General features: G+C 40.8%; 2 protein-coding genes across 3 annotated transcripts in view; one reads left to right on the forward strand and one right to left on the reverse strand.

The window, feature by feature from the left end:
* Positions 1-5767: 5767 nt before the first annotated feature.
* Positions 5768-22768, reverse strand: Coq4 (Coenzyme Q4). The gene is made up of 7 exons (XM_070521428.1): positions 22522-22768; positions 22284-22397; positions 22113-22209; positions 21940-22042; positions 12759-12982; positions 9304-9479; positions 5768-6045 (listed from the first exon to the last, which is right to left on the reverse strand). The coding sequence occupies exons 1-7, from the start codon at positions 22640-22642 to the stop codon at positions 6026-6028; spliced, it is 855 nt and encodes a 284-aa protein (XP_070377529.1). The 5' UTR covers positions 22643-22768; the 3' UTR covers positions 5768-6025.
* Positions 22769-23086: 318 nt separating this feature from the next.
* The window catches only part of LOC139047580 (phytanoyl-CoA dioxygenase domain-containing protein 1-like), a 32230-nt gene continuing 28386 nt past the window's right edge, over positions 23087-26930 (forward strand). Inside the window, exon 1 of one of the 2 annotated variants that reach the window (XM_070521437.1) lies at positions 23087-23314. Coding sequence is in view for 1 of the 2 variants with exons in the window: in XM_070521435.1 (XP_070377536.1) it covers positions 23266-23310 (45 nt within the window). In the remaining variant the exon portion in view is untranslated. The remainder of the gene's footprint in view (positions 23315-26930) is intronic. The other variant, XM_070521435.1, reaches the window with a different exon arrangement.

Below are 26930 nucleotides of genomic sequence, written 5' to 3' on the forward strand. Positions count from 1 at the left end.
CGGATCCGTGGTCACTACCTGCACTAAGTAGATGTATTCCCTTACCACTTCCAGTGCCTCGCTACCTATCGTAAGCTGCTGTTCTCTTCCGAGACTGTTAAACATTACTTTAGTCTTCTGCAGATTAATCTTTAGACCCACCCTTCTGCTTTGCCTCTCCAGGTCAGTGAGCATGCATTGTAATTGGTCCCGTGAGTTACTAAGCAAGTCAATATCATCAGTGAATCGCAAGTTACTAAGGTATTCTCTATTAACTCTTATCCCCAATTCTTCCCAATCCAGGTCTCTGAATACCTCCTGTAAACACGCTGTGAATAGCATTGGAGAGATCGTATCTCCCTGCCTGACGCCTTTCTTTACTGGGATTTTGTTGCTTTCTTTATGGAGGACTACGGTGGCTGTGGAGCCGCTATAGATATCTTTCAGTATTTTCACATATGGCTCGTCTACACCCTGATTCCGTAATGCCTCCATGACTGCTGAGGTTTCGTCAGAATCAAACGCTTTCTCGTAATCAATGAAAGCTATATATAAGGGTTGGTTATATTCCGCACATTTTATCACCTGATTGATAGTGTGAATATGGTCTATTGTTGAGTAACGTTTACGGAATCCTGCCTGGTCCTTTGGTTGACGGAAGTCTAAGGTGTTCCTGATTCTATTTGCAATTACCTTAGTAAATACTTTGTAGGCAACGGACAGTAAGCTGATCGGTCTATAATTTTTTCAAGTCTTTGGCGTCACCTTTCTTATATATTAAGATTATGTTGGCGTTCTTCCAAGATTCCGGTACGCTCGAGGTCATTAAGCATTGCGTATACAGGGTGGCCAATTTTTCTAGAACAATCTGCCCATCATCCGTCAGCAAATCTGCTGTTACCTGATCCTCCCCAGCTGCCTTCCCCCTTTGCATAGCTCCCAAGGCTTTCTTTACTTCTTCCGGCGTTACTTGTGGGATTTCAAATTCCTCTAGACTATGCTCTCTTCCATTATCGTCGTGGGTGCCACTGGTACTGTATAAATCTCTATAGAACTCCTCAGCCACCTGAACTATCTCATCCATATTAGTAATGGCATTGCCGGATTTGTCTCTTAACGCATACATCTGATTCTTGCCTATTCCTAGTTTCTTCACTGCTTTTAGGCTTCCTCCGTTCCTGAGAGCAGGTTCAATTCTATACATATTATACTTTCTTATGTCAGCTGTCTTACGCTTGTTGATTAACTTGGAAAGTTCTGCCAGTTCTATTCTAGCTGTAGGGTTAGAAGCTTTCATACGTTGGTATTTCTTGATCGGATCTTTTGTCTCCTGCGATAGCTTACTGGTATCCTGTCTAACGGAGTTACCACCGACTTCTGTTGCACACTTCTTAATGATACCCGTGAGATTGCCATTCATTGCTTTAACACTAAGGTCCTTTCCCTGAGTTAAAGCCGAATATCTGTTCTGTAGCTTGATCCGGAATTCTTCTATTTTTCCTTGTACTGCTAACTCATTGATCGGCTTCTTATGTACCAGTTTCTTCCATCCCCTCCTCAGGTCTAGGCTAATTCTAGTTCTTACCATCCTATGGTAAGACGGTATCATATGTATCGTGTTGGACACATTCAAAAGCCTTTCTGAAGTCCAGAAATATTCTCAGTGTAACTATTTTCCTTTTAGTATTGTCTAGTATGTGCTCTTTTATTTCAAGAAGTGCACTTTCAGACAAGTTGTTTTTTCTGAACCCAAATTATTCGCTTGCTATTGTTTATCGTCTGAAAGTCTTTCACGTATTATGTTCTCCGCTATCTTTGTAAAAATAGGAAGCACTAAGATTGGTGTGTAATAGTTCTTGTCTTTAACGGAACCACTTATATGTATTACGGCCACACGGGCTAGCTTCATTGTGTCTGGGAACACTGCGGTCTTCCTTTCATCTCGCGTTACATTTGCAGTTTTTCTTTTCCGCTTAGCTGGAAAGTCGGCCCTTGCGTTACAATCGTGGTCGCGTTACATTTGAGTAAATATATAGTAATGCATTTTTCACAGGGAAAAAAAAAAAACATTCTTGTTGCCTACTGTGTGTGTATACCATGTGTTCCACGTAATTTGTGCCAAAATTTAAAAATATCAAAGTGCCATGTAGCTGGACTAAACCAAGATAATGTTTGCTGTCGCTTGGAGCAAGTCAGGTCATCTTTTTGTATATTGCCTAATTACATCATTAGTTATGAATTAATGAACTATCAAATAACATATTCAGCAATAAATGAGAGGAGAGGAGGTTAACGAAGGGGCCCGATTTTGATTAGTCATATCATAAGAAGCCAACAAACACTGACACCAAGGACAACATGGGGAATATTATTTGTGCTTAATAAATGAAATGAAACAATAAATTAACGGGAATGAAAGTGGATGAAAACATATTGCCCAAGATGTTTCTTCTTCCACTTTCATTTCCATTAATTTATAGCTTATTTCATTTATTGAGCACAAGTAATATCCTCCGTGCTGTCCTTGGTGTCAAGTGTTTGTTGGCTTCGTATGATATTCAGAGCAGGTGTCAATAAGGAAATTGTAGAATACCCTGAAAAATTCCTGATCAAGCTTTCTGTTGCTCAATATGTGCTATATAAAAGTTATTTCCAAGCCTGAAAGAAGCCTGTGATAAGCTCTGCAAAACACATGTAACAACAAAAGTAGGCAGAGCCAAAATTCACTCGGATTACAAAACACTGACTTGAATAGCTCACTGAAAAAATAGCAATATTAAAATGAAGCCAGATAAAGCACTAAAAATTCCTTGTTCCATGTGACAATATGGTCACACGAGGATTCTCTTGCATGTCACCTGTTGATATTTAATGGATTTAGAAAAGCTTCTAGTGGTGATGTATCACAGAATTCCAAAAGGCAACAGACCAGCATACTTAAAGGGACACTAAAAAAATAATTCTGTATTGCTAAATTGCCCTTCCACAATATCAAAACCACAACTTTTACCGCGAGAAGACGCTTGGTAAGCCAGAAAAAACAAAAATGAAAGACGGGTCATTCTCTCATGTAATAATCGACCCATTATTTTGAAATGACCGCCTGCAGGGTTCTCAAACAATGTTTTATCCGTATACACTGATTTAGTGTTTTGCTTTAGTGTCCCTTTAAAGCGGACAGCTGGGATAGTTGGAAAATTGAAATTTCATGCATTTTTACTGCCTAAAGAAAGTTGGAAAAAATAAGGACAGGTAGGACCAGGCAAGACCAGCATCGTACCTGTCCTTGTGTCTTTGCTCGTCTTTTTACTATTTCTTTTACGTGCTGGAAATGCATGAAACAAAGTGCATTTGCATTCGTGCCAACTTTGTTCCAATTCTAGCAATGTCATTGCAAAGGGTCTTTGACTTTCAAGAGTGACACAATATGGGTAGCAGTGTGTAGTACAGTTAATGCATAGTTAATGCGTTAATGCCTCGTTAATGCATAGTTGGTGGGGAATGTGGATCGGGTACACACTATAAGATGCACTAATTAACTGATAATTGCAAATGAGTGGCTATAGACTTGCCAGCCAAAGAAGAAAAAATTTAATTCTCGCTCAAATACACTCGCAATCAAGTTTTATTTGCGAGCAGGCAGCAAAAAATCTGATTTTCTCTTGCCACAAAAGTGGCCTTGTAGCGATGACGGCATCCTCAAGCCAGTTTCTTGATCAGGCCCCACTTCTCTGCAAAAGCCCTCATGATGGTCAATCCACTAGCCGCGTCGGATACGGAAGGGCCATCATCCACGTCATCATCCATGACAACAATGTGGAAACGCTAGAAGCTATGGGAGCAGCAAACATGTCATAGCTACCATGCTTTGACGTCACTATCAGTGGCGACTGCCATCCAGGAAGGGTCCATGTGCTGCAGTTTTGCAATCTATGGTCTGCGCACAACATTTTGCCGATGCGACACTTGTACATGCCAAAAAATGAATACTACGCATTAACCGTCAGCCAATATAGTGACAGGGCGAGATAGTTATCGTGACTATATTTAAACTGGAATTACTTATTAAGCGGGTACACATTGAGGTTTTACTGTACTAGAGTAGTCACCTATGGGACTGCTATATATTGCCATACAACTATTTGGCAAATCTATCGGCTTTCATATCGCACAGTAATGCACTAACCTAATTAACAGAAGATGCAATTTTTTTTTTCTTTTTAACCTGTTCATTTGACAGCAACTACTCCAGTGGGAAAGCCTCACACAGTCAGATCTCTCTCTCTCTCTCTCTCTATTAAAGAATCACAGTGCAGCCAGTATCTTTGCACTAACCGAGAACTGGACCATGCTTCATTTAGGCTCAATGGCTAATGGACCAAACCGGGCCAGGCCTGCATCTTTCCAGCCCGAGCTGGGTAAGGGCCAGGTTTGAAGCCACCTGTCTGGGTTCAGGTGGGCTAGCGCATGGAATTTCCAGGCCTGGGCCGGGCCCCAGTCAGAAAATACGGGCTGTGTAGCTGTCAAGTGTTTTTTGGCTACTGAAGCAAGAACCGCTGCAGAGAAGTAGGCTGTTGACAGGTGTTTAGTATGGTTAACTTCAAAACTATGATTGAATTGTTTGGGAAGGACTAAATGTACATTCCTTTCACCAGTGCTAATATGAAGAAGCCATCACAGAATAATAGTGAATTCCCACTCAGGAACGCTTAGTGCTAATAAAAAATTTTTGAAACCAATCCAACGGCAATGAACCATGCATACTACAAAGCTGGATGAGGAGAAGAGCTGGAGGTATACTACGTAAACCTGGTAAGGTTGGCTTGCGTGACGTCATTCCAGTTCACAAGGGGCATGACAATGACGAGCATATGAAGCGAGCTGCATGGTGTGGCAGAAGCAGCTAGCAGGGCGGTGCACTATGTATAGATCATTCTAGACAGACTGGCAATTTGGGCAAGCAAATAATGGGATGAATTTTTGGCATGTTATCCTGTGAGCTCCACAATATATGAGTGGCAGTAGACCAATCAAAAAGGTGAAAAAATTGCTTAATGATGCTGGTTACACAACAAGGGGCCAGTGCCAAAAAACAAGTGACAAGCATGTGCACGCCCCTCTGACACGTCAGTTGCCAGCGCAAAAGAGAATCTAGCTATTCTGGCTCCCAATACAACAACAATACAGCTAAGGGGTCCCCGTACTCTGTATATAGGCACCTTCTGCGCACTTAGCGCCCTGCTCAATGCATCGACAGCGACATCGCCTATGCAGACTCCAGCATCTGAAGAGCCCACAAAGCATGGGCCACACGCGCGTCCATTTTTACAATCGGCTTCACCTAGGCCCAAACTAAAGCTCTCGCCTAAACAAAGTCTAAGCCGATTCTTTATGTACTATATGTTTTAAAAACTCCCAGATCAAATGCGCGCCAGTGAACTGCATGTAACACCAGACGACAGTGCTATGTTCGCTAGCACTGACCTACTTTTTGGGTGCATGGGCCCTTACAGTATGGTACAGATTAAAGAAGCCTGTAAATGCAAATACCATTAGGCCATTCCAATGCTGACTGCAAAACTGCCACATGGTTTAATGTCCAGCCTGGGCATAGGCCCTTTGTACTCGGCATTTTTGCAACAGATGATACATGCAATTTCCAAGTAGTATGATTCTGAAATACAACAAATAGCATACATCTGTAATGCCCATTCTAGTATGAAACTCCGACGGTGAGAAGAGGAAGTTAGGAAAATTAATGCTAGTGTAGCAGTCCAACAGGCAAAGATCATTGCAAAAATAATGAGTTGTGAATTTTAATATCAGATTTTAACACACAATATCAACAGCATCTTGACGTGGAGACGACAAGTCAGCTTTCTTATTGTGGTGACATACTGAAACATTAATGTGCACTACCAGTGCATTTATTCTTCAAGGCGTGCTCTGGACAGGGACATGGAAAGGCAGAAGAGTCCTTTTTGGCGTTGTTGTTGTGTTCATACAATGGTATGTTTAGTTCACATCTTCCTCAACCACACCTTCTTCAAGACCGTTTCTTATTTTCTGCAAAGAATAAAGATGTTTGTGAAGTAATACATGATAAGCTGCCACCCATTGTTCAAGAAGAGTGTTTCATGTGGTTACAGTTAATTCCCAGCAAACAAATGAGAACTTGTACGGCACCTATTGCAATAACAACAGTGTGCAGAGCCGTTTTTCGAGCATCTGAAGAACTGGGTACAACCACCTTCAGAATCCAGCCCAACATGCAGAAAGCTAATAAATATTGGTTTGTGAATAGTAAAAATTTATCATAGAATACCATTACTTATAAAATACAAACTTAAAATATTAAACAGAATACTCTGTTGAAAAAACACAGAAATGCAAGTATGGCAAAAGAGAAACAACTTGTCCCTCAGCACTACATGCTGTTGTATGCTAGCCTATTAAACTAGTTGATTACATATGGGCACAAACTGAACACAATCAAAGGATTTGTGTGGTCATGACAAGGAAAGCTATGTGATAAAATGCATATAGAAATTAAGGTTGGTTACAAGTACAAGTATGAGTACAAGTATTAGAATAAAAGTGACCTCGTACTATTCAAAAATGTAACTGATCATTAATACAACTCGATAGTACATCCTTTAAGAGATGCAAACATGGTGATCCTTCTGCCAGAAGAAAACTTTACATCAATCAGGAGAATAAACAAAGAAGCAGCCCCCAAAAAATGCAGTGTGCTTGGCTTAAGGTCGTTGCAACAAAGAACAAAATAGATGAACTGCACCATATGCAGGCCTAGTACTAGTTCTAGAGAGTACTAGAGAATAGACAGCTTGAATCAGTCATCTGGCCAAGCTGGCTTAAAGGCCAACTATAAAAATCTGAGTGTGGCTAAATTGGTTATAAATGAGTAATACTATATACTACTGAAGCAATTTTGGCAAAGCTACCAGAGCAGGTAATTGTCATATTTTCTTATTAGCAGCTTTTACTTAACACCAAAGCAGACAACACATGAACAAGAATGTCGCTTGTGCAATTTATCAAAGAGCCGTGGACACCCATGAGCAGCCATGGACAGCGCCTAATCTTGGAGGTCATGCCAAGGAGACGTGCATTCAGAGTCGTGTGTCACTTCAGGCCAACGGTTAAGCCATCATTTTTTCCAGTTTTGGTATTGAAAACATTTACTTCTGTGAGCTTTTCATGATGCATCCACTTGTATTTCAAACTCAAAATTTTGCACAGAAGCTGCACTATATCTACACTATATAAAGTAGGCCTTTTACACGAGCCAAAATTTCTTCACAGTTGGCCTTGAACACTGGGTACCTAGAATACAATCGCCACAGAGAGGGTCTTTTCACGGCAACCACATTCCAATAATCTTAGTAATGTTGTATATTCAGATCTAACTGAATATGAAATTATCAAAAGTGAATGTCAGTTGAAAATGGAGGTATGTGGCTTGTATTCAAAATCCCAGATATTCACAACATTATTTCTGTCTCTTATCACATATCTTCGTGGTCAATGCCACAAACACCATTGTTTTGCTGCCATTTTACTAGGCAACGCACTTGTTACCTCACCACAAACCTGAGTTGGCTCAAAGCTAAATGAACAGCAGGCCAAAGAGGTAATGAATGATAAGAGCAATGTTATTACATATTACACTAATTTTTCAATAATCAGCCAATACTTTTTCTGTTCAACAGAAGATGAAGTGGCATTGGCTCTGATGAAGGCATGTGTAGATCTTTTGAAAATTCGGCCATGTTTCTGTAATTTTAACTACCTGAAAAATGGGAAAAATTATTGAAAGTAATGATTGTTGAAGCACCTGCAATGAAACTACACTGCTTTAGCTTTTAGTCGCAAAAGCTTTGTGGCAATGCTAATTTTTGGCCAATTTTATTTTTTACAAATCACCTTTGGTGACTTTTGTAATATTCAAGTTGAGGCTAGGAAGTGGAAAAAAAAAAGCTTGACTGTTCAAAAATAACTTGGGAGGACTGTAATGATCAACCATGTTTTTTAGAAAGAAATCAAAATGTCTGGCATGTTTAGAATGGAATGAGCCGACTTATGTTTGTGTTAAAGAACACACTCCTTTTGAAGCTGTCACCTTTTCATTCAAAGTTTCTATTTCATGCTAATGATCGGTCCAGAAAATTAAGTTTGCTAAGTGTACTATATTTTTTTGCTATGAAAAGGGCGTGTTCAATAAACACTTTGCAAAAACATTTTACTTTGAAAACATGACAGATCAGTTCAATTTTGTAAACATATGTGAAATTTCCAAACACAAATAATCAAAACTAAACAATGATGTGCAAATAACTTGCAGAAGCACAGCAAGGCATGTTACTGTTGAAAGACCAGCAGGACTACGAGGTTAACTTTCAACTGTCACACCAGAATGCCTCATGGGAATTGCAAGAGATATGAAAGAATGTAAATCTTCAATACACTAATTACTCCCAAAAATTCCTAAGCACTGAAATATATGAAATATATATTATTGTCTACAGAAAATATACCTGTGGAATTGCACAGTCGCAAACTACATCTAGCATTCTGATACACATAATGATGAACCCATGAGTTGTTCCACAGTGAAAAGCTTTGAATAAATTTAGGCTGTCTTCAGCATGCAAAGAAATGTTTGCGTTCTAAAATCTGTACGAGTTTGCTGTACGAAAGCTGTACGAGTTTGCTTTTGAAAAACATCATCACTGCAAGTGACTTTGGAAACAATAAGCTAACAGCTTCTTTCCTTCTATGATTCTTAAACACAACATGTCTTTTATGGCATCTAGTGTGTTGACCAATCATTGCAGCTTTATTTACGCATTCTGCTGTTAAAATTTCTCCTAGATATGATTTCTTAAACACAACATGTCTTTTATGGCATCTAGTGTGTTGAACAATCATTGCAGCTTTATTTACGCATTCTGCTGTTAAAATTTCTCCTAGATATAATGATGACAATAGTTACATTGTTGTTTATGGTGGTAGTGCACAGACAGAGGCAATATTTATTTAAACTTCTTTAGCCTGCCTTAATATAACGGATGTATTCTCCACAACCCTTGCGTAAAAGTGTCAAACAACTTTGTAAAATCAAATTCTGGGAATTGAATTCATTTTCTTCACCGCAACCAAACATCCCACAATAGAATTTCATTAACCAGACTACAAGCACCAACAAAATATGCTTTATCATTGACAGCAGATGTCACTGGATTACAGCAAACCATTTCTAAGAGCACCTTCTGAGTGCTAGACTCTGTTGCACTGCATTACCTCCACCAGTCTGATGAAGAGTGTGCCGTGGAAAGGGCTCAATCTGCAATTTTTGCTGCAACTCGAGAAGGGGTTCCTCCCAATGCTTCTCATAGTAGACACACATGAGGTTCTTAGCACTGAATCCTACACGCAGGGCCCAAGGCAGATGAACGTTGATGTAGTCTCGGCGTTGTCTAATAAAGTAGAAAAGACATTTTACTAAATCAGCTTCTGGAATGTCAGAAATATCCATGACAAGTAGCTGCTGATAATGTTATAACACAAATTCTTAAGAAAAAAAAAGAACAAATTACCACACAGTAGAGTAAATATGCAATGTTGTTATAAGCACAGTTGCACACTGAGTACTACTGCATGTCATCAAACTGTTTTGCACATTTGTTTATTAACCACTTCTGTGTCAAATGCCAAACAAAGATGGCCAAATTATTTTTAAAAACCTCAGTTGCCGACTTTTTTTTTTTTTACCGTCTAAAAAAGACTAAATCTGCTTCTGCTTGCGCTGTCCCATGGATTGCGTGCTGCCATCCACCAAAGGCACGGCTAAGCACCGAGACAAAACTAAGCTCGTCCGTGGTGTTGTTAGAAAATGCAAAATATCGCTGACGAGCTGAGCTCATTCTTGGCCGTTTTCACCAGAAATGCGTGGACGAACCCAGCTTTGTCCAAAGCACGGAGGAGGTTAATTACTTAAACCTCAACTTTAAGACACCATATGAAAATTACTGACAATAACGACACATGCACCAAACAGTCACCATGGAAAAACACAGAAATGCAATACCACAATCATGCCAGCAATTATTTGCACAGATCTTCAACAGAAAAAGAATAACAAATGCTGCAGCACTCTTGTCTCTTCCACAGTGACATTCAGGAATCTATTTCAAGAATAACAAAATCAACAGAAACAAGTCTTTCTGCCATTACAAAATGAAGATAAAACAGTATTACTTTAAGCTAAAGGAATTGTAAACGCCCAAGAGGCACACCTGGTAGCTACAGACACTCTTACAAGGAAGCTTTAGCTCGGTGCTCCTATCTAATTACATGTACGGAGAATTAGTTTTTCTCGCCAACCACTGTGCCAAATTTGACGAGGTTTGTCGCATCTAAAAGAAAAACTTAAAATCTAGTGACTATTGGTTTTGAAGTTTTGATTTATGTCGTCAATATTTTATTAAATATTGGCAAAAATTGCTAATTTTCAGAAAACAAAATTTTTCAAATTTACAACTCTAACTCAGCAATGAAAAATAACATCAGAATTATGTGAATTGAATCTAATAGTACATCTAAAGCGGACAAAATTGATATTTTACACATGAATCTCAAAAAATTTAGTAATATGGAAATACAGCCTTTGCAGAACCCTTGTACACAACGTAACGGATTCATGTAAGATATAAATTGACATATTGAATTTGTCCGCTTTGATAATATACATGAATGCCATTTACAGAACCACGATATCTGTTCTTGGTGCACAGCTATTAATTTGTAAACTTCATGTTTTTATTTATCTTTTTAACTTTAGGATTTTTGAAAATTCTTTTTAACAAAATTCAGGCCCTAAATTGAAATTCCGCTTCCAACAGTCACTGGAATTTACCTTTATCTTTAAAATGCAACAAATTCCATTAATATCAGTCCAGGGATTATTTTAGAAAAGCATTTCTGCATTTTATATGTATTTCAATAGGCTGCATCGGAGTTCGGCCCAAGCTAAAGCTTCCTCTTAGGAGTAGTGAAATTGTTATAGAATAGCTATACAAAGAAGCATTGCTACAAAGCTAGCTAACTTTAATCACATGCTCTTGTCATGGGAAAAAAGAAAATGCTTGGTGGACACACAAAGGTCTGAAAGAATGCTTTTTCACGTAATTTAGTTGCCCCACACAGGACAGCTGGCCTCCTGCTCATGGCACCATTTAACTGAGGGTAGATTTGCAAGCAGTGAGGATGTAGTGTGGAAAAGATGGTGTCAAACATAGTGGTGCCAGCTTGAGCGCTCTTACTTTATTTCCACTTCTATGGCAACGTCTGCCATAATGCGCAAGTCAAACAAGATGTGTGGGTAAGTGCACTTGCAGAATTTCACATATTGCCTAATGAGCCTCACATATGCTCAAAACATAAGGCTGCAAGAACAGCTAGAAAACAGCAACTCAACTGCCACAGATACCAGAGCTAAATTAAAGGAAAATTAACAAGCAACATTAAATTAGCTTAAACCAGCAAGCTTTACTTTCAAAATTGCATTTGCATTTATTTGGCAGAAACAAATACGGCCAAACTTCAATACATATTTTAAGTTTTACACACAAGCTAGAGCACTGGGTTTTCAATGTAACATCATGAATTTCAAAGTATTTTTGCATAATTCTCGCATCCCTACAAAGAATAAGTTCTTGAAAACCTGCTAGGCTCTGTCTTTGACTCCTGCAAATGAGAATGCCATTTGAGAAAATGAGAATACCAGGACAATTAGGATAACTAGTCCTAAGCATACATTCAAAATTCTTGACGCCACAGGATGCTGGTGCGGGAACTTCAAAAGTAGCCAAAGTTTCTCGCACATCTTTCTTTTCTGCTTTCTTTTTTTTTTCCTTACCCCACCTCCACTCATAGCATAGGTATTCATAGGTATTCCTAAAGTGCAATGGCAAATCGCACCACGTTTTGTTAAACAAATCACCTTTTCCTTCGTTCTACTAATACCTAAATTTCAGTCTACACACACTCGAAATATATTTTGCACAAGCTGTTTGCAACATCAGTAACTAAGTGGTACTGTTAATACTTTTCAGGAATGTAGTTCTGTGTTGTTGTGTGAAATGCACAAAGGAAATCAAATGTGCAACAGTGCCTCATGCCATCAGAGAAAATGCACTCAAGAAAGCATGCCATGAACATAACAGGTGTTGGGCATGGTGTAAATTTACCAGAGAGAACAGGTCAGTACCTAAAGTATCCCAAAGTAAGCCAACAAAAGCCTCTGCAGTTTTCATCACTAGAGTACACATTATACATGTTAAACAACTTTATGCAAGCAGCATGCAGAGCACAGAGGCGTAATGCAACCTTTTTGATCAATGCTTAAGGGTGAAATCAACACGAAGATTCAATTCCTTTTTCGTGCTTCATCAGTGGTTCAGTGTTGGGCTAGTTGGTGCTGCAAATCTGTTTTCTCAGTGTATTAGGCATGGACAACAGAATGGGCACACACAGAGCTGTATTTGTTCATTCAGTTGTGCCTGTCTTATTTGCTGGGAAAAGACAGATTTGTCAGCGGTCCAAGTGACACTCTGACTATATTACCAGGATCCACTGTTCATGAATAGTGAATAATAAACGACTCACTGCATTATATCAGCCAAGGATATGTCATTGAAACAGGCTTGAAAAAATTGAAAGAGTACAAATGAAGAGAGCACTAAACATTGCATTACTTTGGCTTCAGACGCATTGCTCCAAAAAGTCCACCAGTTGAGCACATGGGCAGCTTAGTGTGGATAGCTTCAACCCATTTGACAGTCACTTCACCCAGCATGTGGATTGGCATTTCAAGGATTGCATGGATCAGATCATGCACCTCGCGATACCTCTGAGCTACATAAGCCAACTCGGCATCATCAACAAACTGCACAGGAAGCCTAGAGTCGGGTGTCACATTCTGCAAGGGAAAAAAATTCCACTGAGAAATAAAAAGCAAGCAACTACCAAGCTCATCTCTGCCATAGACAATACAGAACACAAGGCAATCATATGCACGATCTGTGCAGCTTACTCTGTGCATATTCACATGCTGCTATGCATTATTTTTAAACATGGAGCAATACCTTGGTGGATATGCGACAAGAATAAATGCAGAATAGCACTGTTAAGATTAATCTTATGTTAGATTGTTTCAAACTTGACGTGTGGCCAAGCATCCTGCCTGAGTCAAGACAGCTTCATTCAGACACACACGTCTGAATGAGGCTGCCCCCATTCAGACACACGTCTGCCAGGGGCGATGTAAATACAGTTACAGCATCTTGTTTATCTTATTTTAGTGAAATGTAATGTTTTGCTTTTGTAGCAATCTGCATGGTGCTTTTGTAGCAATCTGCATGGTTCCGACATTCATCAGCACTGCATTGGCAGACAACGATTAAAACAGGTTCAAGTGTAATAATTTTCAAAGAGGCAAGATGTTATGAAAATGGATCTGTGCACACTTGTAACAGCAAAAATGTGCTGTGCTGCAGTTTTTTAGTTGAACACTTTTTTTAACACTTTTTTAGTTGAACGTAAAAGAGTAGGAATCAATATGTTTTCATGTCAGCTTAATTTTGTTCTTTATACATTAAATACACCCGAGATGTACTAAGGTCCATTTAAAGTGTTTGCTCAATATTTTTCTTTTTTCCCTGATCATTTATGAAAAGTAACTGTTTGTATCATGCAGGGCATTGTTTACTTTATGTCATTTTAACATATAACATTTTAGCTGCTAACTGTGGGCTCAGAGTTTGAGTGTCGAGCGGCACAATTTCCAGAACGCTTATAAAATTTGACATGTCAAAGTGCTACCATATTGCCCTTTTTATTTCGTACAGAAATAAATCCCAAATTACAAAATCTGCATTAAGAAATAGGAGGGTGTGGCAAGAGAAAGAAAAGAGGGGAGCGGGTGAGGGGCACACCGAACAGTAAGTCCCAGTGCTGGGAAGCCTAGTGACACCACTGAAGGATTTCATCCTTTTCACCCACGGTCAGGAGCTACACTCTTTGTGCATTTGCAATTGTTTTCTGTGTGCCTGTTCCTTATTGTGTAGTCTTAGAAATAAGTTGTACTCGGAAAAGTGCAAAGCATGCATATAAAAAAAATATGTCAGCAGCAGGACCTATGCCCCAGCAAAGGTCTGAACCATGCACTCAATTTGCTACTCTATAAAATGAACACAATTTTTTTTCACATAAATTATCTGCAGTGTCTAATTTACACTGTACAGTTTACATTCATGACATTAACATTCTGATTAAGGATAAATGCTAGGACTTAATTGCTGTCTAACTGTAATGAGGATCTAGTCAATATTGATGAAAGGTGTGAGAATAACAGATTAATATTCACATGAATAAACCTGGCTCTGTTATAATTTCTAGCCCTCAAAGTACTCCCAATCCATTTATACAGCAATATTGACACAAATGACAGTGCCATATTCTTTGGCACTGAAGCAGACAGACACCTGCAGTTGAACTTGCATGTTGTCTTACATGGCCAGCAGCATTTGCTTAAAATACTAGGCCTTACTTTAATTTCAAAATCTTTTTGTCACTTTATTACGACTTGCTCCAGTCAGATTATCTGCATCTTAATAAGGTGACAGACCCTATCCATTTATACTTAGTTCAACCCATCTAAAAACAAAAAAAATACATGTAAATAAGTACCATGACCTTCCGTTTTAAACAGCATCAAAAAACACACAGACAAGGAAGAGCACAGAATCAGTGCTGGGTTCTGCGCGCTTCCTTGTCCGTGTGTTTTTTGTCGCTGCTTAATATGAATGACCCGTACCAACTAGGTCACACCCAAACCCTTCTAAACCATTATCTTTAGCAACATTATGTCTAATGTATCTGCAATATATTGGTTCGAAAACCTGAACATTTTGTTGGGGATTCCTGTAAGTTTATGAATGAAAAGCTCTAGAGCAGAGCAGTCAGTTTCTACACAATACACCCACTTGCCTTGCGTCCTGAAAACTTCTATGAAAGCCTGAACTATGATAATTTAACTGGCACCTGTTTTATTATAGATATTGTAGGTTCCACCAAGTATACTTAAAATAAGTATACTCATATTTGTTGAATACATCATTGCTTTTTTTATTCACACTTATTATATCATGTAGTTTCTTATCGTATGTTCAAATTTGTGTTTACTGAGGTGCATGTCAGTTGTAATTATAGGTTTTGTACAGTGGAGTTTGCCAGCGACTCATACACCATCTGCCGAAACACTGGGAAGGTGGGCTCCCATTTGCCTCATGCAAAGGAACGCAAACATGTCACTTTGTGAGGCACAGTGCAATTTCAAAACACTTTTTTTTTTCTTTTTTCTCTTTTAGGGAAGAGAATAGTGACATGGTCGGGCAGAACATGAGCCCTCACAAATATGGTGAGCTAGGGCAAAGGAATGCGCACGTACCAAGATGTTGCAGGCTGGTTCGAAGTTTGAAGTTTATTATCACCTCAATACAAGTGTCTTACTACCTCGACACAAGTGTCTCGACACCTCGACACAAGTGTCTTACTATATATGTTACAGGGGGAGGTCCCAAACTGAAAACTGTCTGGGGCCTCCTATTGGTATGACATTGGCAGGCGAGTCTAAATGTAGTTGGTGTACAATTGATTTAAAAAAACATAAAGGAAACAAGCAATCTGAAAAAATAGTGCAGTAAGCACAGGATTAAGTATATCAGTAAGAAAGAGGCATTCTTTTCGGTCTGCCACCAATACAAAAACTTTCTGCCATCAAACACTGCATGTTTCCTGCCAGTACTTGTAAATTTGGCTTCCTATGAATCTGATAGTGCTTGGAGGCCATTCTTAAGAATTTAGGCCAACACAGCCATGCAGAGCACCTTACTATGTGCACCAATCAAAAAAATCCGAGGACACCTAAGCACTTATAAGTTGTGAATGCGCAAGCATTAATGTCCAATTGAACGCCACTGAGCAGTCCTTTGATTTTTGCACTGCAAGTAATGTTTTTGAATTTTGCTGCGGGCTGTTATCAAGTTTTGCAAATGGTGCAGGTAATCTTTTTGTACAGTTTCTATGTTAGTATGTTGGCTGTAAATTGAAATGATTCAGACAATATTGCTGAGAAATCACAGGCGCCGCATGCCACCAACATGCTGCGTTACGAGAGACCGAGGAAGCAGCAGTGGCCACCAAGACCAGCAGGCGCAGGCAGCAGGTAAGCCGAGTGGGGGTGAGAGAAAGATACAGCCCACACGCCGGCCAATGAGCACAAGAAGACTGCGCGTCACACAAATGTCTTGCTGCCGACAACCCGTCTCACCCTGTGGAGATGCGACAACGTATCTGCCCCATCGAGGCAAGCTGGTGAAGTGGCGTCATGGCAATGCCTTCTCCCCTTACACAACACCTGGTGTGTTATCGTGGTAACAGGTGTTCTGTTTAACCCGCTCTGCTCCGTCAAGGTGTGCAGGTGACATAGCGTCGCAGCCAATGGGAATTTAGCTGCCGTTTTTGCTGCTGCAACCATCGGCTTTTTTTTTTTTTTTGCTCAATGGGCCATTTGATGTCCTTGCATCAAAACAAAACATGGTTCTGTAAGCCAAGGGCTGGGGTGGGGGGGGTGGGGGAGGTATTCCATAAGAGTCCACCTAGTGGACATGTCCATTTCATCTGCTGCTGAAATGCTAATTGGCTGGGGGCGCCGGTCTCCTTTTGACGCGTACCCAAGCCCAGCCATTCAGAACTTGAGCAGCAGGTGAAATAGAACTGTTGACTAGATCGACACCTAAAGAATATAACCCCCCCCTCCCAACCATGGTGTGCAACCTCAAGGTATTTTGTGAGGCAAAATATGTCTTTATCCTAAGCGTGATACTGCTATGCACACAAGTCAGCATAACATGCCGTTTTAATTCTGTGAGATCACATAGCAGCTCACTTTATTCTTTAGAACCATAGGTTTCATTTTTATGCTCACACCATACCACAACCACAGCGATTTCTTGCTTCCGCAGCTGAAGTATTGGTTGAAACAATGAGCTGAACGGATGAAAAATTATCATTAATTGACCTGTGCATAAATTATTGGCAGGCCGTTAACAAAACTGTGCAATTCCCATTCACGACGAATTTGTTCCTAGTGCCTGCTTGCTAAAAACTATAAGCATTAATGCAATTGAAGCATCTAATTATATGCAAATTGGCAATGTGTACAGAAGAAAGTTCAAAGGCAGGCATGGGCAAAAATTTTACCTGGAAAGTGTGTTGTGTGACCTGCTACACTGCGACAAGTAAGCAATCACGTAAGCGAAAGGCTTCCTGAAGGGTGTTGGAAGCATGGATAATGCACGAAGACTATATGAATGCAGTGCAACATTCAGCTAACCTGCATAGCAAAAATTTATAGTGTGAGCAACTTTAGGAAGGGATTAAGACAAAAGTTAAAGTGCTTGTAGAATCACAAGGCAGATAAAGTAATGCGCTGTCCCCGCATGCACTTGGCGTGCAGTGGCTGTCATTGCTGTTTGTGCTTGATATTTTAGTTTCCACCTCAAGCATGTTGGTGAGACAGTACACTTGATTTCAGCCTTTATGCCTAGGCTGAGAAGAAAAAAGAAATTTAGTGGCAACTCTGGTCCTTAAACTTTTGCAGTAGACTGTACATATGTGGAGAGCAACCATGCATTAGAATCCCCAGTGCACCTAACTCTCGCCTTCAGAGCAGGTCAAACCATCTAAGTGAGCAAATTTCCATTGTGCCCTAAAGCTGTAGCAAAGCAAAGGGTTTGCAAGCGAATAACATTGCCAAGGAAATCATCAACAATAGGCTACACCTACAACGAAGAAGGTGTTCGCCCAAGCTCATTCGACTGAGAAATGCGTATTCACGACGCCATAGCTTGCTCAGTGCGGTTTACTTAAATAATTTGAAACAACATCCTATTTAGCTGGAAACAAATTTTCAGGTGTTTAAGCCATACAGCACACACAAACAAGTGCGGCAGTTTTTATACAATGCAAAAAAAAAACTACATTAGAATAGATGCTGGTGCAATCACAGTCATATTAAATGTTGGAAACAAGCATACAACAAGGACGATTTTATCGCCATCACCATCGTGCTTCAGCGGTTGCAACGTTGTAAAAGACAAACTAAAGCGGCACCATAGTATGCTTATTTCTACATTTCACCAGCCTTCAAGGCAGGCTAAACTTGTAAATGCCTGTTTATCTTTGTATTATTACCCTGAAAGTGCTTACTTCAGAAGACGCTATCGACATCACTGGGTCAGACGTTAATTTAAAAAAATTAAATTGTGGGGTTTTACATGCCAAAACCACTATCTGATTATGAGGCACGTCGTAGTGGAGGACTCCGGAAATTTCGACCACATGGAGTTCTTTAGTGTGCATCTACATCTAAGTAAACAGGCATTTTCGCATTTCGCCCCCATCGAAATGCGGCCACCGTGGCCGGGATTCGATCCCGCGATCTCGTGCTCAGCAGCCCAACACCATAGCCACTGAGCAACCATGGCAGGTATTGGGTCAAATGCCATTAAATTTGGACGTGTGGCAGCTCCGCCGAAAAAAATGTCATTCAGGAACTTAAGGCCTTAACTAGTGAATGCCATTTTCTGTGCCCGTGTGGCACGGGTATAATGTGACTCTGAAAATTCACATTCATTTCCGTGCTGTGGTTTCTCTTTAGTAGAGCCGACATTTAGTGCCTTTATAAGTCTGATACGTATGTAGATCAGCGCTCAGTCAGTGCCAATGTGTGTCCTCTTACTAGATCCTTAATTTCATTGTTCTAATCTCTACTGAATCACATCTAATGTCATTTACATTCTCATGTATATACCTTGATTGTGTCTGTGTGCCTGGTTTTACCAAAATGTACTCCTGCAATGCCACCTTTCAAAGACAAATTATCCACTTTCAAAAGCGCAGAAAGGTGAATGAAACATACACTGCCTCATTCCTCAACAAGCACGTAGAAACGTTGCATGTCACATTGCTCGTATTGAGACAGCCCACAGCAACTCTGGATGAAAGCCATGTTGATTAAGCATGCCACAGGTAGGGTAGGACACCTTCCTGAGCACAGCTGCCACTAGTGGCACTGGTCAGTGCTAAGGTTAAGAAGGCTATAAAGAAACATCAGGAAGCCTCCAGGGAACACAGGTGTTCCAAAAGTAAGGGAGAACCTGAAGCAGAAGTAGAGAAAAAATGGGAAAACTACATAAAGTACAGAGGGGAAGCATCCTATTTGATCAACAATAAAATCAAGACAAAAGGGTCCCAATGGCTATCAGAAGTAAGCAATAAAAAAGATAAACAGGCAGCTAGGAAATCCTGACAACATCTGAACTCCTTTGGTAATAGGACAAGCCTAGAGCAGAGGTATATAGTAACAGCTCAAGGTAAGGAGAGGAGGCAATGGAGCATATAGGAACCACGATGACTGAAAAATTTACAGAACAGAGAAATGTTACATGCAGTATGTTGAAGAGGGACAGCATGGCTAATCCATTGCTTTTGCTTGGACAAAGAGAGGGAAAGGGCCGCGAAGAGAATACCAAGTAGCACATTGGCAGGCCTGGATGGTATTCCAATTATGCTAATAAAGAAATTGGGCACGAAATCTAAGAAAGTGTTAAGGGAGGTGGTGAGCAAAATGTTAATGGCTGGTAAAGTACCAGACGAATGGAGGCTAAGTAGGATGAGAATTATATATAAGGGAAAGGGGGTCAAAGTTGACATCAATAACTACTAGCCTATAAATGTGACGTTAGTGGTTTACAGGGTGGTTATGCAGATCATAAAGGACAGACTGCAGGCATGGGTAGATAAACGAGGGGGTGCTTGGACAGCTACAAAATGGGTTCCGGTTGCATAGGAGGCTAGAAGACAATCTGTTCTCCCTGACAGTGCATTGAAATAGCTGAAAAATAACACAGACCCCTATGGCTGGCTTTTTTGGATATCAAGGGAGCCTATGACAGTGTATTTCAAGAGGGCTTGTGAGGCATTTTGGAAACTTTAGGAGTGCAAGATGGAGTAACCAATTTCTTAAAAGATATCTATAACTGTAACCGGGTGATTATACAATGAGAAAAGCAGGTTTCGGAGCCTGTAATGATTCAGCGAGGGCTTAGGCAGGGGTGTCCATTGCTGTTTATGTTTATGCTGTACCTACAAGGATTAGAGGCCAAAATACAGCAAAGCAGACTCAGCTTCAACCTATCATTTTTCAAGCAAGGAAAATAGATTGAACAGTCATTACCAGGACTGATGTATGCGGATGATATTGTATAAATGGCTGACAATACAGAAGATCTGCAGGGATTGATAGAGACATATGTGGTACAGAAGGAGACAGATTAGGCTTGAAGTTTATAAAAAAAAATCAGCAGTCATGATTTTTAATGATAACATTTGCGGCGAGCATAGGATACAGGAGGCCACGCTTGAGATAGTCGATAAGTACACGTACCTTGGGGTGTGGATAAATAATGGAATTGAGTACCTTACCGAGTACAAAAAATATGTAATAACTAAAGGTAACAGAAGTGCAGCGATTATGAAGAGCAGGGCACTGTGGAACTACAATAGGTACAAGGTGGTACAAGGGATGTGGAAGGGGGTAATGGTACCAAGCCTGACTTTTGCTAATGCAGTTCTATGTATGAGAGCAGAGACCCGAGCACAGTTGGAAACTAGGCAATGTGGTGTGGGTAGGCTCGCTCTGGGAGCACATGGCAAGACACCAAATCCTGGGCTGCAGGGGGATCTGGGATGGCCTTCTTTCGAGGGCAGAGAGGCTAGTAGCAAGGTAGCATTTGAGGAGTGATTGAGAAAAATGGGGCAAATTAGGTGGGCTAAGAAGGTTTCCAGTTACTTATACATGAGGAATGTTGACACAAGGTGGAGGAACTAGAAAACTGTCAAGCAAATACTTGGGCAGCAGTGGGGGGACAGGTAAGAAATCATCTGTCAAAAAAAAGGTTGAGGAGACAGAGAGGGTTATGTGGAAAACAGAGATGCAAACCAAATCAGCATTAGACACACAAGACATTTAAGCAAGAAATAGCCAAACAAAATATTGACGAGCACTCTAAGGGAAGCTCATTGTTGTTTGAGGCCAGGACAGGTGTACTGTGGACTAAAACGTACCGAGCCAGATACCAGGAGACAGACTTGTTGTGCGGGGCGTGTGGAGAGGAGGAGGAAACGGATGAACACTGGATACTTTCTTGTGAACGACTTCACCCTGCAGTTGAATGTAACAGGGAACTATTCAAAGCTTTGGGTTTTAAGGACAGTGAAGGTAAAATAGACTTTGGACAGGTAGAAATAACTAAACGGGGGCTATCTGATTGGTGGATAATATCAACGCAAAAGTAAAGGAGTAAATACGTAGGTGTGCATGCATATGGTACCATTCAAGGCTAGGTGGTGCGTGCCGCCGCCGCCAGATTCAAAGGGTTGAGCCTCATTCATCCATCCATCCATACTGCCGCCTAAACCTTGTACGGAGCCATGTACGGAGCCCATGCACTGTTAGCTACATGCCTAATTGCTATCATCTGAAAAGTTTTGATCTCTTTTTTTTTCTTTTAGTCTTTGACTCTGCGACCTCCTTTTGCTTTAACATTCGACGCCTTACACTTTAATCGATTGCGTGGTGAAACGTAGATTGAAATATTTGCGTTTTCTTTATATTCTGCCCCACCATCCTTAATTCGCATACCGCTTGCTCAGGTTAAACCAGCAGCTTGCACCAACGGGACATAATTCTCGTATTTCCGCAGCTGTTTTTATTCTGAAAACACTACCAAATAGAAGAATACCAGTACCCACGTTGTCATGCAGGAACCGATAGTATGTGTAGCCGAAAGTGTAATCAGGAAGGCGGCTAAGGTAGTCCAAATCCACCGTGCGAGTGTTGATTCTCGGTCGGTCTCTGCGAGAGATCCGTGTTAACAGTTGGCGCACTGCCTCTAGTGTTAACGCTTAATAATAGCAAACCTTACCTTAATATCTGTCGGCCTTCCTCGTCATAAGACATAATTCTGTGCAAATTCCGGAAAGCGTACGCTCCTGTTATTTCTCCAAAGACGGCCACCATGTCTGCAAGGACCAGCAAGTACTTCTATAAGATGCGCAGGTAATCTTGCAGTAAATTACAAAATATCTGCACTTACCATCCCTAAATGGGTCCGTTAAAGCGGCAAGCGCAGATCCGACTGATATGAGAGCCTTCTGAGCCAAAGTTGTTGGTATGTGGCCGGGATACAAGGGACCTTGTTCATGTGCGTCTGCACGGTAGAAAAAAAAATCGCCAGTGCAGCTGACTACAACACGCTTCCTTTGTGCTTCAAATATAATGAGAGCAACGTGTGAAACTGTTATGTGCTGCCTGACTATCGTTCTGCGACTTACCACCATGGTCTTGCACCTCTCCGTTGTTTCCTTGCGAGAGAGACCGACCAGTCACTAAAAAGGAATTGTAAGTATGCCTTCGTCCTAGCAGACGTGGCAAGCTGCAAGCGGCACGTTTCATAGTTTTACTCTGCCAAAGCACCACAGCTGTGATGGTAAGTTATATAAGGAAAAGTGCACAATCAAACACTCGGGTGCAGCCGAAGGACTTTTCACGCACGCTGCGTCACAAAACCAAAACCAAAACACCGTGATGTTGATGTCACTGGAACGCTGCCCCTTCATCGTGGTTCTAATCTTCCAGCACGCGCACATCCCCTCTTTAACCGAATTTTCTAAATATCTGCGAGCATTCTGGTATCTACTGTAAAATATTATATCTGTATAATGAATCACAAGACAGTAGCCAAATGAAGTAGATCCCAATAACAAGAAATACAAAAAGAAACTTAACATTTCGAGCATAGAGAAACTCTATGATTTCGAGGGCATCCTTAACGTTTTAGTGAGATAAGATACAAATTAACATGATGTTTTTTCTCGTGAACACACCAGTAAACGTAGAGTCTAGAGAAAGCGAAAGTGCAGTCGGCGGGCACATTCACAGCTCGCAGCTGGAAGGCCACTGAAATGACCGATAAGATGTGTCGCATTACACTTTTCGATAAGGCAGCAACAGAATCCCTCGCGCTCAAGCGCAGCTTCTCGTCCGCATTTCGAATGCGGCGTTGAAGAGTACGAATCATGAATGACGCAAATGACTTCAACTTTGCGCCATGCGTCGAACAGGTAGGTGAGTTAAGCTAAAGCATGCATGCACAGTGGACGAACTCTGACCATTAGCTTTCACTTTGCCATATCTCCTGCCCGGAAAATTGGAGTAGAAGGCGTAATATACGCCTTGTCCGAATGTCCTGATGCGTGTCTCAGTTTTGCTGAGTAATTGCATGATTCGTATTTGCCCTGTGTACCTGGCCTATCACTTTTAACTACCGTATTTACTCCAATATGGATCGACCTCTGTCTGTGTGTGCGTGTGTGTGTGTGTGTGCGCGTGTGCGTGCGTGCGTGTTTTCAAAATTTTACGCAAAATGAGCTATTGACCTATATTCGATCGTGACCAAAGAATCTCGACCAGATAGTAAACGTACAAGATTATAACGAAGTTCCTCCGTCCATCGCGCCCACCGTTCTTCAAGCAGAAGGGGCCGGTTTCACTGGTACATTAGCAACTATTTGTGGTTTATAGACACTCAGGGGAGAAAAAGAATAACATTACTAAATACAATAGAAAACGTTCAGGGAACGAGGACGATGTCGTTTGGGATGCCCAGGACGTATGCCTCGGAAGTATCTGACGAGGACGACTTCTCTGGCACGTCTGAGAGGATGCAGCTTTTGTTTCAAGTTTCAAGTTTTTATTGCTTCATTCATTAGTGGTACATATATGCAGTAGAAGTTTATACAGAAAGAGGTCCCACAGTTATAAACTGCAGCGGGACCTCTTGTTCTAAAGTTACATAATAACATATAAATAAAAAAGGCGTCAGTTGCGGTTATAAACAAAGAATGGATTACACAATTTCTACAGTGTTAAAGTAATTAAACCTATGGCAACACATCACAACATAAAAAAAAATTACATAATAAGCAACATAAACATACTTCAAAGAATAGATGCAGTTTACAGGGTATATTAATATAAGCTCTCAGTGAACGTTGGTATGACGATAATGTAGGTGAGGATTTCACGTGAGTAGGTAAATTATTCCACATTTTCACACTAGCAAAACCAACAATTAATTTGCCATAGTTGCTTCGTGATTTTGGAAGTAAAAGGTCATTTTGTAAAGATCTCCTGGTAGTGTTACGATTAGCAAGACTATTCCTGCCAATGACATAATGTAATTGTGGGTTTTTAAGAAGGCGGTAAATAACGATGCTGTGGTTGTACCAGATAATTTTATTTATTGTGAGGATACTTAACTCAGTGAAGATGGGGGTAACATGAGCGTTATAAGGAGCTGAGGCGATGATACGGACAGCGTTATTTTGGATGCGCTGCAAGAGAGCTATATGACAGCGATATGTAAGTACCCAAGAACTGATACAGTAATTTAAATGGCTATAAATGAAGGCATAATACAATGTCAGGAGAGTGTGCTTTTGAAAGTACTGTCTGGCCTTTAAAAGCACCCTGATACCACAGGCAGCTTTCTTTTTTATGAAGCTGACATGCAAATTAAACTTTAGAAAGGAGTCTAATTGAACACCTAAAAATGAGCACTTAGATGGTAATATTGGGTGAGAAGCTATGTACAGTGGTAGAAGGTTATGCCGAGGTTTACTGTGTGAACTAAAAACCACAAACTTTGTTTTCTGAGGGTTAATTAGCAATTTTTTTTTTTGCACCAGCTACTGACATTATTTAGTTCACCATTTAAAAGCTCATGCAGTTAGCGTAAAGATGTCATGTGAGGCGTAAATAGTGGTGTCATCCGCGTACAAAAGACATTCTGTAGAAGTTAGGCAGTTTGGGAAATCATTAATCAAGATTAGAAATAAGAGGGGACCGAGTATGGACCCCTGTGGAACGCCAGTGTTAATTATTTTTGTGTCAGACAGCACTCCTGAAATGCAAACCTGTTGCTGTCTGTCGTATAAATAGCTTCGCAGTAGCTCCAAAGATGGACCTGTTATGTCATATGCGCTAGTTTAGTAAAGAGAATGTTTTGATTAATGGAATCGAATGCTTTCGAGTAATCGACAAATACAGATCCTACGAATCTGCCCCCATCAATTTCCGCTTTGATCTTGTCAGTGAGGGTGATTAAAGCTAGGTTAGTCGAATATCCAGCACGAAAACCAAACTGTCTTGGTGTTAATAATTGGAACTTGTCCAAGTAATTAGATAGTCGCTGTGCTAATAGTTTTTCTATTACTTTACTGAAACACGGCAAGGTGGATATGGGCCTGTAGTTTGCTAGTAAGGTGACGTCACCTTTTTTGTGCACAGGAATTATTTTTGACCTTTTCAGGTCACTAGGAAAAACGGCAGTTTTAAAGATTAAATTGACAACATGACTGCAAGCTTCACATATGCTGTCAACAATTTCTTTGATATGATACGAGCATATGGAATCTAAACCAGGACTTCAATTTTTAAGATTCATAATTGTTGCGCGAACTTCACTGGGTGTAGTTGGGAAGAGATAAAATGATTGTTGTGTCAAGCGTGGCATGTGAGTGTCATTACCCCCAGGGATATCAGGCACAGTACCAAAAAAGTTGCTGAATACGCATGCAATATCTTCAGGGTTTGTAAGTGTGCAGTCTTTTTCTTGAATTTTCGTTATTCTATTCCTAGTAGGATTCTTATTCAGAAACGCATTATGTATCTGCCATTGTTTCCGGGAATGCTTCCCGGTGTCATTTATTATATCTTGAAGCATCGACTATAGTAGCCGAGATTATGCTAAGGTGTCTCATGTTCAAAGTCTTTTTTTTTCTAAAAAGATGTAGGTCGACTTATATAATATTCGGATTACTTTTTTTTTCTCAGCTAGTTAAATATGTATAGGGACCAACTTATGTTCGTGTTAAACTCATTTTCGAGTTATTTACTCGAAAATGAGTTTTAAACATATATCTGATGTTCATTAAGCTCTATCCCGTGTTAGATATGGCGCCGTTTCCTGAGGCTACTTCGAGTTCCCCAAACCACTTCGAATCGCAGCACAGCTAATTGAGGAATGCAGAAGCAGGAAAGCACATTCCAGAGGAGCACCAGACAAGTGCAAACGAGTTTGCGGCCCCCAGGTCGTGCGCCGCCGGGATTAGAAGGGGGCCTCGGACAATGGAGCTCAATCGTCCCCCTTCGCCTTTGAAGAAGGCATTTGCCACCACTGCGGAGCCGTACCACCGGGAGCAGGTGGGCACTCGTACAATGGAGCATGAGCGCCCCCCCCCCCTCCTTCTCCACCTTAGAAGTGGATTGCGATTCTGCGAGGCAAGAGCGCAGGAGGGTCAAGTGATCAAGAGAGGAGGACCAGGCGCCGACTGCCTTCGCCGGGTATGACACCATCGCACGGGCGCCTACCATTGGCGGAAAGTGGCGTCATCTGAGCGGACTCTCCCATTGGTCGAACATGACGTGACTTCCAGTGCTCGAAGGGTTTATAAGAAGCCTTCCAGAGAGACCAGGATATTCCCTGATTCCCCGATTCACCTCTCTCGAACTTCTTGCCGCGGGCCGCAGCGTCCGAGTTGCTGCCGGCCCGTAATGACAGTACAACTGGTACTTGACGCTCACCTCCTTGTAAATAATGTAGAATAAACCCTCCCAAGTTTTGGGTTTCCATCCCGACGTCCGTCCTTCAACCCCTACATCTGGTGGCAGCGGTGGGATC

This window comes from Dermacentor albipictus, chromosome 1 (assembly GCF_038994185.2).
Source record: "Dermacentor albipictus isolate Rhodes 1998 colony chromosome 1, USDA_Dalb.pri_finalv2, whole genome shotgun sequence".
NCBI classification, from domain to species: domain Eukaryota; kingdom Metazoa; phylum Arthropoda; class Arachnida; order Ixodida; family Ixodidae; genus Dermacentor; species Dermacentor albipictus.